The 13098-nt window shown below is 31.9% G+C and overlaps 1 protein-coding gene across 1 annotated transcript; it reads right to left on the bottom strand.

Annotated features, from left to right (window-relative positions):
* Window positions 1-11050: 11050 nt before the first annotated feature.
* LOC139849795 (putative F-box protein At1g67623) lies at window positions 11051-11425 on the bottom strand. The gene has a single exon (XM_071839418.1). It carries the CDS (start codon window positions 11423-11425, stop codon window positions 11051-11053), a length of 375 nt encoding a protein of 124 aa, XP_071695519.1.
* Window positions 11426-13098: the final 1673 nt, after the last annotated feature.

Raw genomic sequence — 13098 nt, 5'->3', positions numbered from 1 at the left:
ATACATTTTAACTGAGTCGTTAAGTCATCGTTAGTCGTTACATGTAAATGTTGTTTTGAAACCTTTAGGTTAACGATCTTGTTGAATGTTGTTAACCCATTGTTTATTATAACAAATGAGATGTTAAATTGTTATATTATCATGATATTATGATGTACGAATATCTCTTAATATGATCTATATAAATTAAATGTCGTTACAACGATAATCGTTACATATATGTCTCGTTTCAAAATCATTAAGTTAGTAGTCTTATTTTTACATATGTAGTTCATTGTTAATACACTTAATGATATATTTACTTATCATTTAACATAATTAACCAAGTGTATCAATATCTTAATATGATTCATATGTACCTAGTAAGACGTTATAACGATAATCGTTATATATATCGTTTTCGAGTTTCTTAATTTAATAATCTCATTTTTATGTATATAACTCATTGTTAAAATACCTAATGAGATACATACTTATAATAAAATCATGTTAACTATATATATAACCATATATATGTCATCGTATAGTTTTTACAAGTTTTAACGTTCGTGAATCACCGGTCAACTTGGGTGGTCATTTGTCTATATGAAACCTATTCCAATTAATCAAGTCTTAATAAGTTTGATTGCTTAATATGTTGGAAACACTTAATCATGTAAATATCAATTTCATTTAATATATATAAACATGGAAAAGTTCGGGTCACTACAAACGCGACACCACTAGCATGACAACCGCCAACCTCCATCACGTTTTGTTCACTGTTTCTGGTTCAATCAACCTCAAGAACAACTACCACCATCACTTCCATCATCATGAACCATCTTTATCTCTCTCTCTCATCCAAAAAACCACCGAACCACCATTAACTTCACCTTCTTCGATCACCATCTGCTCTTCATTGTTTCTATTACCAAACCGCCACCTTGTTGTCCTATTGCTACTCTCTATTTTCTACTAGTCGTCGGTAAAAACCACCACGAAAACCTACTTTACACTACAACTATTGCTAGACCCAATTTCTGTTTCTTTTTCGCTGTGAAACACACCAGAATACCACCAATACTCTAATTTTTTTTATATCCACGGCTGCTATGAAAGACTTTTGTTCACTATTGAGTGAAACCACAACAGCCACATTAAAATTGAGTCTATGGTTTGTAGTTATATTATAATGAAAAGTTTCTTTTGCGTGTTCCTTTTTTATTATGGTGGTCGACATCCTCTAAGCAAACAACCCCACTCCCACTAAACAATACTACAAATTACAGAGTACAAGTGCTTTTTCTTTTTTCGACTTGACAAACGAACCACATACGCGTTCTTTTTTATTTATCCACGTGGAACAGTAACTTGAAGCTGTGTTAATCACAACCGAAACAAATCAAACACAAAGCTTTTTATTTGTTATACGGGCTAAACAATTTTATTTGGACTGTTACGGTCCATTTAATTTAGTAAACTAGGCGTTAGAAATTTGGGGCGAGTCCTTCTTTTCCCCTTTTAGGCTTATATTAGTTAGTGAGCTAGACTAATTGGATTGGACTGCCATTTCTTTATCTTGTTTGGGCCGAGATATATGTCCTTCTTTTTGGGCTGAGGACTAGCCTGGCTGATTGGGCCGAAATGGTTGGATATATGATGTATTACGATGGTGGTGATGTACAACTAGGAACAAGAATGATAACAATTATTATAAACAAACGTTACATGGTGATATACTTATGGGAGGAGGATTCGATGAAAATGGTATAGAGATGGTTATGATAATGAGTGGCGAGTATAATGATGATGACTAGATGATATTATCATGATAACCAAGATGATGAAACGTATAGTTATGATGATGAAGAGATTGTGATATGATAATAACGGGTTAAAAGAATAATGGTATGAATTAAGAAAGAAAGTAAGTAACGGAGCATTTGTTTGGGAGTATTTTCGGGTTAGAGGGACGTCGCGGGTTCAAACCCGGACTTGGGCATTTTTTAAGGGCTACTTCGTTGAGGTTCGTGAATCCAAGGCCAACCCTGCATTGTTCAGTATCGTCGTATGAATATTTTTACTACAAAATATCGTAAAGTGAGTTTCATTACTCCCTTTTTAAATGTTTTTGCAATATATATTTTTGGGATTGAGAATACATGCGCTTTTTAAATGTTTTACGAAATAGACACAAGTAATCAAAACTACATTATATGGTTGAATGGATCGAAGCCGAATATGCCCCTTTTAGCCTGGTAATCTAAGAATTAGGGAACATCACTAATTTTGAGAATTAGTGCACCCCTAATTGACGCGAATCCTAAAGATAGATCTATTGGGCCCAACAAACCTCATCCATTGTAGCGGATGCTTTAGTACTTCGATGTTTTTTTATCATGTCCGATGGATATCCCGAAATGATGGGGATATTCTTATATGCATCTTGTTAATTTCGATTATCAGGTGTTCAATCCATATGAATGATTTTTATGCATGATGTTTATGAGAAATGGAAATATGAAATCTTGTGGTCTATTAAAATTATGAAATGCTTATTTATGATAAACTAATGAACTCCCCAACCTTTTGATTGACACTTTAAAGCATGTTTGTTCTCAGGTATAAAAGAAATCTTCCGCTGTGCATTTGCTCATTTTAGAGATATTACTTGGATTCATTCATGACATATTTCAAAAGACGTTGCATTCGAGTCGTTGAGTTCATCAAGATTATTACTAAGTCAATTATAGTTGGAAATATTATGAAATGGTATGCATGACATCAACTTTCAGTGTAAAGAAAGTTTGTCTTTTAAAAACGAATGCAATGTTTGTAAAATGTATCATATAAAGGTCAAGTACCTCGCGATGTAACTAAATGTAATGTATTCGTCCAGATGGATTAGGACGGGTTACTTCAGGTGGTATCAGAGCAGTGGTCTTAGTGAACCAGGTCTTGCATTAGTGTGTCTAACTGATAGTTGTTTAGATGCATTAGTGAGTCTGGACTTCGACCGTGTCTGCATGTCAAAAGTTTTGCTTATCATTTCTAGTCGGAAATCATCTACTTATCATCTGTAGGAAATTATATGCTTATCATTCTTAGTCTAGACACATCTTACTGCCTCTATTGCATATACAGTGTATAGATAAATTCATATCTTAGTGTATCTGTTATTGTTACCTTTGCGTGACAGCTTCCGTAGATTCCTCCGTAACTTATGGGATTTTAGTATTATACATGCATATGTAAATTAGGTATTGCAGGGTACTAATCTACATCCTATAATCTATTTCTTATCAAAAATCCTTCATCTGATTGTACGTGATGAATCCTTCAACCAGTTCGAATTTCTCGAATTCCGACAGCTATTCCGATATGGAGTTTCACCTAAGCTCCGAAAGCAGTGTCACCAGAATGAATCAACTAATTCATCTGATGGGTTCATAGCCTACTTAATCATTGGAGACAAAAAGAAGGTGATCCTTTCCATCAACCAAATTCACCTCTTGGCGAAGAACCTGAAGCACTTACCGGTGAACCAGTCCGAAATACCATTTTCACCCTTATTTCCTGAATATCTCGTCATGATTACATACTATCTCAGATTCTAAACCTTATTCATTCACTCGTTCTTACCGAAAATCATCCCGGAGTAATCGAAGAAGTCAACGAACTTCGTGCCTGAGTAATGATTTTTGGAGAATATGGTGCAAAATTTACCAGCTTCAACAACATCATCGGCACCAACAGTACCATCAGTAACAGCACAGTACCATCAACAATCCATGTCTCAACATCTAATTCTGTACCTCGAGTATAATCATCATTCTACGTATCGTTCTACATCAGTTATCTTCGTTCGACATGGCAATTATGTATTCTCTAATGTTTTAGAGATTATACATCCTTGTTCTAACAGTAAATCAAATGAGTCTAATATCATATTGACTCATTAAATCCATGATTACATCTGAAGAAAATATATATGTATATATATTTTTATAAAGATTGTAATTAAAAATTCTTTCGTACAAACTGTTAATGGTGAAAATATTTTAACGGGTAGGTAATACCCGAGGAATATTTAGATTTCACATTAATAAGTACACTGTACATTCTTTCAAATCTAATTCAATAGTCATTTACTATCCTATTTACAACCACCGATATACGTATCCGTTCACCGTAAAATAACCATTTTCATTCAATTTCATATTTGGATTTTGATATATCAGAATCCAACAAGTGGCATAATGAAGAAAATATTGGAAAAAATAAAATTTGTTAGAAACAAACAAATTAATTATGAGAAATTTTGTTAAGAATCCACGCTAACAAAATCCTAGCTAACTGTTCCTAGCTAACTATTAAATCCTTATTACATTTATTTATCGCAATTTATTTCTCGCAATTTTAATTCTCGCAATTTAATTTATTGTCATTTAATTTCTGTTATTTATTTTACGCACTTTATTTATCGTCATTTAAATACTGTTATTTACGCATTTTAAATATCGGGACACGTATACAAGGTTTTGACATATCATATCGACGCATCTATATATATTATTTGGAATAACACTCTATATGAGTAATGATAGAGTTAGCTATACAGGGTTGAGGTTGATTCTCAAATAATATATATACTTTGAGTTGTGATCGAGTCTGAGACATGTATATAATGGGTCACGACACGTATTAATTAATTCAAATATTATATATTAAACTATATATGAATTGTTGAACTACTAATTGTGGACTGCTAACTGTGGACTAATAACATTGGACAATTAAAATAAATTAAAATATTGATTATAACATATGAAACTAAACATTTCTTCAAGTTTGCCACTTGATTTCACCTTAAACCTCATTTGTATCTTGACGATTACAATCTTCATTCAAACCTTTCATGATTCTTGAAAATACCTCAATCGAGAGGATGATCCAATCACACGTTATCAACGAGAGGAAGTATAATGCATATAGTTATGCACCTGAAAAAATTCTCGGAACTTGAGTAAACGTTTAACCCGTATCTGCGCTAGCTACTTGGGTGTTGTTATTACCGAAAATAATTTTTTAATCCCTTTTCAAATTAGCCAATTTTCTCACAGCTCCATTAAATCAACATCGACCTTTCATTCGAATAAGTCTTGATATATATGATTGCCTTATTCATCATCGTTACCGGAAAAACCATTTATATTCCACCACATTAGCAGTAAACTTACCAGTAACTCCCTTGATATTTGACTTTCCGAAAAATCATTATATATACCAAAACCCTATCATATACTCATCCGCATCTTGTAACGAAAATTGCCATACCAATTACCGAGAATCAGCAATCGGTATTTTGAGATCTCGCAGCATGCCTACATCAACAGTTATATGTATACATATAACATTTATCTCTTAGAATTATGATCTTCCATTCTGAAATTCTGAAAAGCACTCAATCTACGAATCAATACTCCAAATTTTGAAAATTGCTGATGAAGCAGCAAAAACTGTAAACGACCATAACAGTAAGTGTTGGAAACACTCAATAGAAAATTTAGTACCAAAAGGCGGATTATGTGAAACTATGAAGGAGGCTGTGGACAAATCCCAAAGATTAAACCTGCCTTCAAAGAATCCAAATGATTCAGTATCTGCTAAAGTCATTAAGGAATATCTTGCTCCTGACTTTACACTTTGATGAACGATCTTCATCATCATCCATCGATATTAGAAATCTTAAGATATCATCGTATCTGTTATTATAAATATCCTCGATATTTCTGAAGATATTTTCATAACTAATCTGATCTAAAATCATTTATCTCTTCACGCAGTGTTACATCATATAAGAAACTGTTAGTTTCTATATTCTGTAAACTTTCGAGTTTAAACTATGAATGTTTTTGAAGTAGTGTTGGAAATTGATGCATGAGTTAGTATAATACAATTGATGAACGTGATTATATTACAGTAAGTCATGCTGAGTTTCTAATGAAACGTGATGATTCACAGACCATAACGTCATCGTGTGCCATGTTACATGACTCTTACATTCTATCTAATCTATAAACATATCAAGAACAAAATTTCTTGATAGTTCTATCTTTTCTCTTAAATTCTGGTAATTTAACCAATCAAAATCGTGCTATTACAATTTCTCTTTTAGAACGTTAGTCATGTTCATTCGAAACTTCCTACCTACAAATTGCTGGACCATTATTCGCTTGACTTAAAGTCGGGAAGAGAAAATAAAATGATGGAACTCCAAAATATAAAAGAAACGAAGGGGGTGGATATATAGTAAAATATCCGATAAAGCAATCAAAACAGATTATCGCATTTAACCAAAGAGGATTCTAATTTCCTTAATTTCTGAAGAATCGAATCTTATTACAAAGATTTCTTTAAATTCCTTGAATTCCGGAAATCCACCGCGATTACGTCAAAAGCTAAGGCGAATCTTTATTTCACTCTTTTGTGATAGCTCCACTCGTACACTTCGAGTAATCGAATTACTTTATCCATATTACTCAATAGGTGATAAAACTCTATTTATCAGCTCATATTCGTCATGAAAACATTCTTATTGTTAGCCATGACGACCACGATCAAATTTCTGGACGAAATTTCTTTAACGGGTAGGTACTGTGACGACCCGGCAATTTCCGACCAAATTTAAACTTAATCTTTATATGTTCCGACACGATAAGCAAAGTATGTATTATTGAGTCTCAAAAATTTATGAACTATTTACATGAAATCGTTTGACCTTTGGATGTTCTCGACGATTCACGAACCTTTAAGGTATATATAAAAGATTATATATGTAAATAATTATATATAATAAATTAAATATGTTACTGAACTATTATAAGATAACTTAAAATAACCAAAACTTGTTATTTGAATATATAGAGTATATTGACTATAAATGATTTCGAATATGATTTGTCAACGATTAAATGTATACCTTGAAATATTTGTTTCAAAATAAATAATAAATATATTTATCTAAGTAACAAAACTTAATATTTAAAACAATATTATATATATAATAGTTGAATATATATATGATTGCAATACATAATTGATGATTATATGTATATTGTAATATATTAAAATGTATAAATATTGAATATTAAATATATGTTATTATATATATTATAATTATTAAATATCACATAATTAATAATATGTAATATTAATTTATTAAATGTAATTATAAGTTAAAATCTAGTTATTATAATAATATTTTTAGTACTTTTATTATTACTATTAATATTAATATTATTATTATTATTATTTTTAGTATTATTATTAGATATTAATATTTATTATTATAATTATTATTATTATCATTATTGTTATAATCATTGGAAAATAACACAATTTATTATCATTAATAATATTATTATGATTATTAGTTTTATTACTATTATTAATTATTATTAATTATTATTATTATTATTATTATTATTATTATTATTATTATTATTATTATTATTATTATTATTTTTATTATTATTATTATTATTATTATTATTATTATTATTATTATTATTATTATTAATTTATTTTTTTCTGTTATATCTTCTTTCTCGTGACTATGATTGAAGCTCAGACACATCAAAACATTTTATATAAATCAAGCAGCTCTATTGTTAACGAAACCATCAACAACCATTAGTCGCTCGGTTCATAACCACCTCAAACCCACAACCCGTATCAACAACCATCAATCACAGTTGTAATTGCCGTCTGGTTCAGCTTCGATGATGAGTTGAGCAACCACCAAAACAGCCGTTAGTCACCATTTAAAACCCACTTTTAATCATCCTTAACCACCATGTATACCATCATCTTTAACCAACCCACCCTTGTAAAATTGATGTTGTTACGCCACATTGCACCACCACTTTCTTCTTCGTCAACATACACCATCCACCACCTTTCTTGTCTATAACTAACGCGACACCACTAGCATGACAACCGCCAACCTCCACCACATTTTGTTCACTGTTTCTGGTTCAATCAACCTCAAGAACAACTACCACCATCACTTCCATCATCGTGAACCATCTTTATCACTCTTCTCTCTCATCCGAAAAACCACCAAACCACCATTAACTTCACCTTCTTCGATCACCATCTGCTCTTCATTGTTTCTATTACCAAACCGCCACCTTGTTGTCCTATTGCTACTCTCCGTTTTCTACTAGTCGTCGGTAAAAACCACCACGAAAACCTACTGTACACTACAACTATTGCTACACCCAATTTCTGTTTCTTTTTCGCTGTGAAACACACCGGAATACCACCAATACTCTAATTTTTTTTATATCCACGGCTGCTATGAAAGACTTTTGTTCACTATTGAGTGAAACCACAACATCTACATTGAAATTGAGTCTATGGTTTGTAGTTATATTATAATGAAAAGTTTCTTTTGCGTGTTCCTTTTTTTATTATGGTGGCCGACATCCTCTAAGCAAACAACCCCACTCCCACTAAACAATACTACAAATTACGGAGTACATGTGCTTTTTCTTTTTTCGACATGACAAACGAGCCACATACGCGTTCTTTTTTTATTTATCCACGTGGAACAGCAACTTGAAGCTGTGTTAATCACAACCGAAACAAATCAAACACAAAGCTTTTTATTTGTTATACGGGCAAAAAAAATTTATTTGGACTGTTACGGTCCATTTAAATTAGTAAACTAGGCGTTAGAAATTTGGGGCGAGTCCTTCTTTTCCCCTTTTAGGCTTATATTAGTTAGTGAGCTAGACTAATTGGATTGGACTGCCATTTCTTTATCTTGTTTGGGCCGAGATATATGTCCTTCTTTTTGGGCTGAGGACTAGCCTGTTTGATTGGACCGAAATGTTTGGATAGATGATGATGTATTACAATGGTGGTGATGTACAACTAGGAACAAGAATGACAACAATTATTGTAAACAAACGTTACATGATGATATACATATGGGAGGAGGATTCGATGAAAATGATATAGAGATGGTTATGATAATGAATGGCGAGTATAATAATGATGACCAGATGATATTATCATGATAACCAAGATGATGAAACATATAGTTATGATGATGAAGAGATTGTGATATGATAATAATGGGTTAAAAGAATAATGGTATGAATTAAGAAAGAAATTAAGTAACGGTGCATTTGTTTTGGAGTATTTTCGGGTTAGCGGGACGTCGCGGGTTCAAACCCGGACTTGGGCATTTTTTTAAGGGCTACTTCGTTGAGGTTCGTGAATCCAAGGCCAACCCTGCATTGTTCAGTATCGTCGTATGAATATTTTTACTACAAAATATCGTAAAGTGAGTTTCATTACTCCCTTTTTAAATGCTTTTGCAATATATATTTTTGGGACTAAAAATACATGCGCTTTTAAATGTTTTACGAAATAGACACAAGTAATCGAAACTACAATATATGGTTGAATGGATCGAAGCCGAATATGCCCCTTTTAGCCTTGTAATCTAAGAATTAGGGAACATCACTAATTTTGAGAATTAGTGCACCCCTAATTGACGCGAATCCTAAAGATAGATCTATTGGGCCCAACAAACCCCATCCGTTGTAGCGGATGCTTTAGTACTTCGATGTTTTTTTATCATGTTCGATGGATGTCCCGGAATGAAGGGGATATTCTTATATGCATCTTGTTAATGTCGATTATTAGGTGTTCAATCCATATGAATGATTTTTATGCATGATGTTTATGAGAAATGGAAATATGAAATCTTGTGGTCTATTAAAATTATGAAGTAATTATTTATGATAAGCTATTGAACTCACCAACCTTTTGGTTGACACTTGAATGCATGTTTATTCTCAGGTATGAAAGAAATCTTTTGCTGTGCATTTTCTCATTTTAGAGATATTACTTGGAGTCATTCATGACATATTTCAAAAGACGTTGCATTCGAGTCGTTGAGTTCATCAAGATTATTACTAAGTCAATTATAGTTGGAAATATTATGAAATGGTATGCATGACGTCAACTTTCGGTGTAAAGAAAGTTTGTCTTTTAAAAACGAATGCAATGTTGGTAAAATGTATCATATAGAGGTCAAGTACCTCGCGATGTAACCAAATGTAATGTATTCGTCCAGATGGATTAGGACGGGTCACTACACCCTCTTCTAAGGAACCGTCAATTAAGCTTATTTCACATTAACACTATACAACTTCGGGGTCCTAACAGTTTAGATCAGAAGAAAGTGTTCTCCATCATATCAAAATATAGAAAGAGACTAATGGTGATAGTTTTAAGCAACAGCAAGTCAACAGCAATGTGCAGACCAACATACAACGGATAAAAGAGTAGCTAGTCAACAACAAACGTTAACAATGAATCACCTCTTTGGGTGTTCTCTTTTGTGTTAAAGTATTAGTTTTATTAGAGGCTCTTTTCCTCTTATATGACTCTTGTAAGATTCGAAGGCACTTAATTAGTTTGCAATAACTGTCAAAAAGCACTTAATTAGCCTTTATTTTTCTTTTGTTAACATAGACAATAGTCATGTTAGATATAACAATATAAATAACATCACAATCCACATAATACGAAGGAAAAATGGAAGCAATATAATCAACTGATCATATATATGATAATAGAAATTACTACTAACATTTACATTAATTAACTAGGTAACATTTATTCAAAATCTAAAAAATACCAACATAAATCTAGTTTTTTCTACTAACATTTACATTCACCTAGTAACATACCCAAATCGGTATGCAAAAACCCAACTCATAGGCCCAAAAACACGACATGCATTCTGGTATCCTCATTTCAAACCCACTTCCTCGGATGTGTGGAAAATAACCCTTGTGGCCGGAGATAGGGCAACGCGTTACCAAGTCATCAGAAGGACGGAGGTTATGTAACCATAATTCATGTAACAAATGAAAAACCTTGGTTCTCACCGCAACCACCAAGTCTGGCACTGGTGGGAATGTTTTATTCAAAACTTATAATCCAACATGCTATGCTTCTATTTGGTGAGAGGCAAACATGATCAAACCATAAACACAAACCCCTTTATAATTTGGCTGTTTGCAGCTTCTTCTATAAGACGAAGCCCTAACTCGGTATTAGATTTATCAAAATAATTTATCAAACCCCTTTGAAAAATCACATTAGGGTTTCCATAAAAATAACAACGTCTGATAATATGATCCATCTTAGGTTTTCTCCAAGGTACGAGATCCCACCTATCTAAGGATATCCTTTTACAAACCAAAGGATCGTCGGAAAGATTCAAAAAGCTTTTGCGAACCAACTTGAGTATGAACAACTGCTTAGATGAATCCTGACCAACTCGAGATAAAAATTTTACAAGCATATCTTGTGGAAGAGTTTCGAGTATGTTCGCTTGAGTAACTTCTTCCATTCTTGTATTCTTTAAAAAATAAAAAGGATGTTTTAATTTTTTGTGTTTGGTGTACTTGAGAGAAGATTGTATTTGAGAAAATATTCAACCTTTTGTCTGCCATCTTAACCTTTAAAGGGGATTTTTGGTGATACTGAATCGACGTGCATTTAATGCGCTGATTTTATTTTATTTAAGTATAAAATATTTGCCAATATTACGAAATAGGTTTTTTTATCATATACTAGTATTAATTTTTGAAATCTCATATTTGCCCACTAAGGTGAATAATATCATATATATCCATTTCTAATGTCTAAAAGTAACATATTTAAGTGGGCAAGGTTGAAGAATTCGGATCTCAGGGAGATCTCGTTTGGACTTTTTTAGGGAGATCTCAGCATCTCGGAATAATCTCGGGCAGATCTCGGACGTTGACTTTATAGTTTTTTATAATAAAAATATACATAAAAACATAAATATATGTATATTTATATACGTTTTTACGAGATTTTACAAAAATATCCGAGAAATGAGCGAGAAAATCTTAGAAATTACGAATTTTACAAGAAAATCTTACAAATTAGCAAGAAAATTTGAGAAATCGTGGCTTTGACTAAGTTTGACCCCGTTGACCAAGAAATCTCAGGAGATGAACATCTCGTCTCGATTGACTTCTAAAAATGAGATCTCGTGAGAGATCTCGGGGAGATCTCGGGAGATTTACAACACTGTAAGTGGGTAAATATGTAATTTTAAAGGTTAAGAGGGGTATATATGATAAAACCCCTTTGAGATATATGTATATAGATTGAAATCTAATTTTTGAATTTAAGTTTCAAGATAATAATGAGAATGGTTAGATTACAACATTTGTATTTTGCTTATTCTCATTTGTTCTAGTGTTTTGTCCTTCATGTGGGATATGTTGAGGGCTTCTGTCCCTGATTGTACAGATTTGTTTTAAGTTAATAAGATTAATAATGTGCATTTAAAAAAAATATGAGAATGGTTTTTTTTTATTTATAAATTTCAAGATTATAATGAGAATGGTTATTTAGTGACTAAATCAAACAAATAAAGAAATGTTTTGTATGTGTTGTAACTTGTACTTCGTAATTTATTTTATAGATAACAGTAAGTTACATGCTTCATGGCCTATTATGCAAGTAATTCTGACCTATTATATAGGTAATAATCTAAAGATATGATTATTTTACTTTCCACTTAGTATTGTATATTACAGTATTACTTAACATAGATTATAAAAATACAATAACATCACAAACATTCTGCAAAAACATTAACATAGACATAGAAATAATTACTCCGTAATTAACATATAACATCTCAAATGGAAATAAACTGATATATGATAAGACATAATTAACATATAACATACTAGTACACTCCGTAATTAACATATAACATCTCAAATGGAAATAAACTGATATATGATAATAAACATAATTAATAATATTTACATTAACTGATGAGTAAAATTTATACAAAATCTAAAATATAGAAAACATAAAATACTATCAAATCTAGTTAAACCCAAATCATTTAGCAAAAACACGCAACTCATAGGACCAAAAACAAGACATGCATTCCGGTTTAGTCAATATAATTACCCACCCAAGGTCAAGTGGAAAATAACCATTGTGGCCCTTGATAGTGCAGCACGATGCGAT

The sequence above is a fragment of the Rutidosis leptorrhynchoides genome, chromosome 5 (assembly GCF_046630445.1).
Source record: "Rutidosis leptorrhynchoides isolate AG116_Rl617_1_P2 chromosome 5, CSIRO_AGI_Rlap_v1, whole genome shotgun sequence".
NCBI lineage: Eukaryota > Viridiplantae > Streptophyta > Magnoliopsida > Asterales > Asteraceae > Rutidosis > Rutidosis leptorrhynchoides.
Note: the sequence above shows the minus strand (reverse complement) of the source record. Positions and strands in the feature narration are given on the sequence as shown.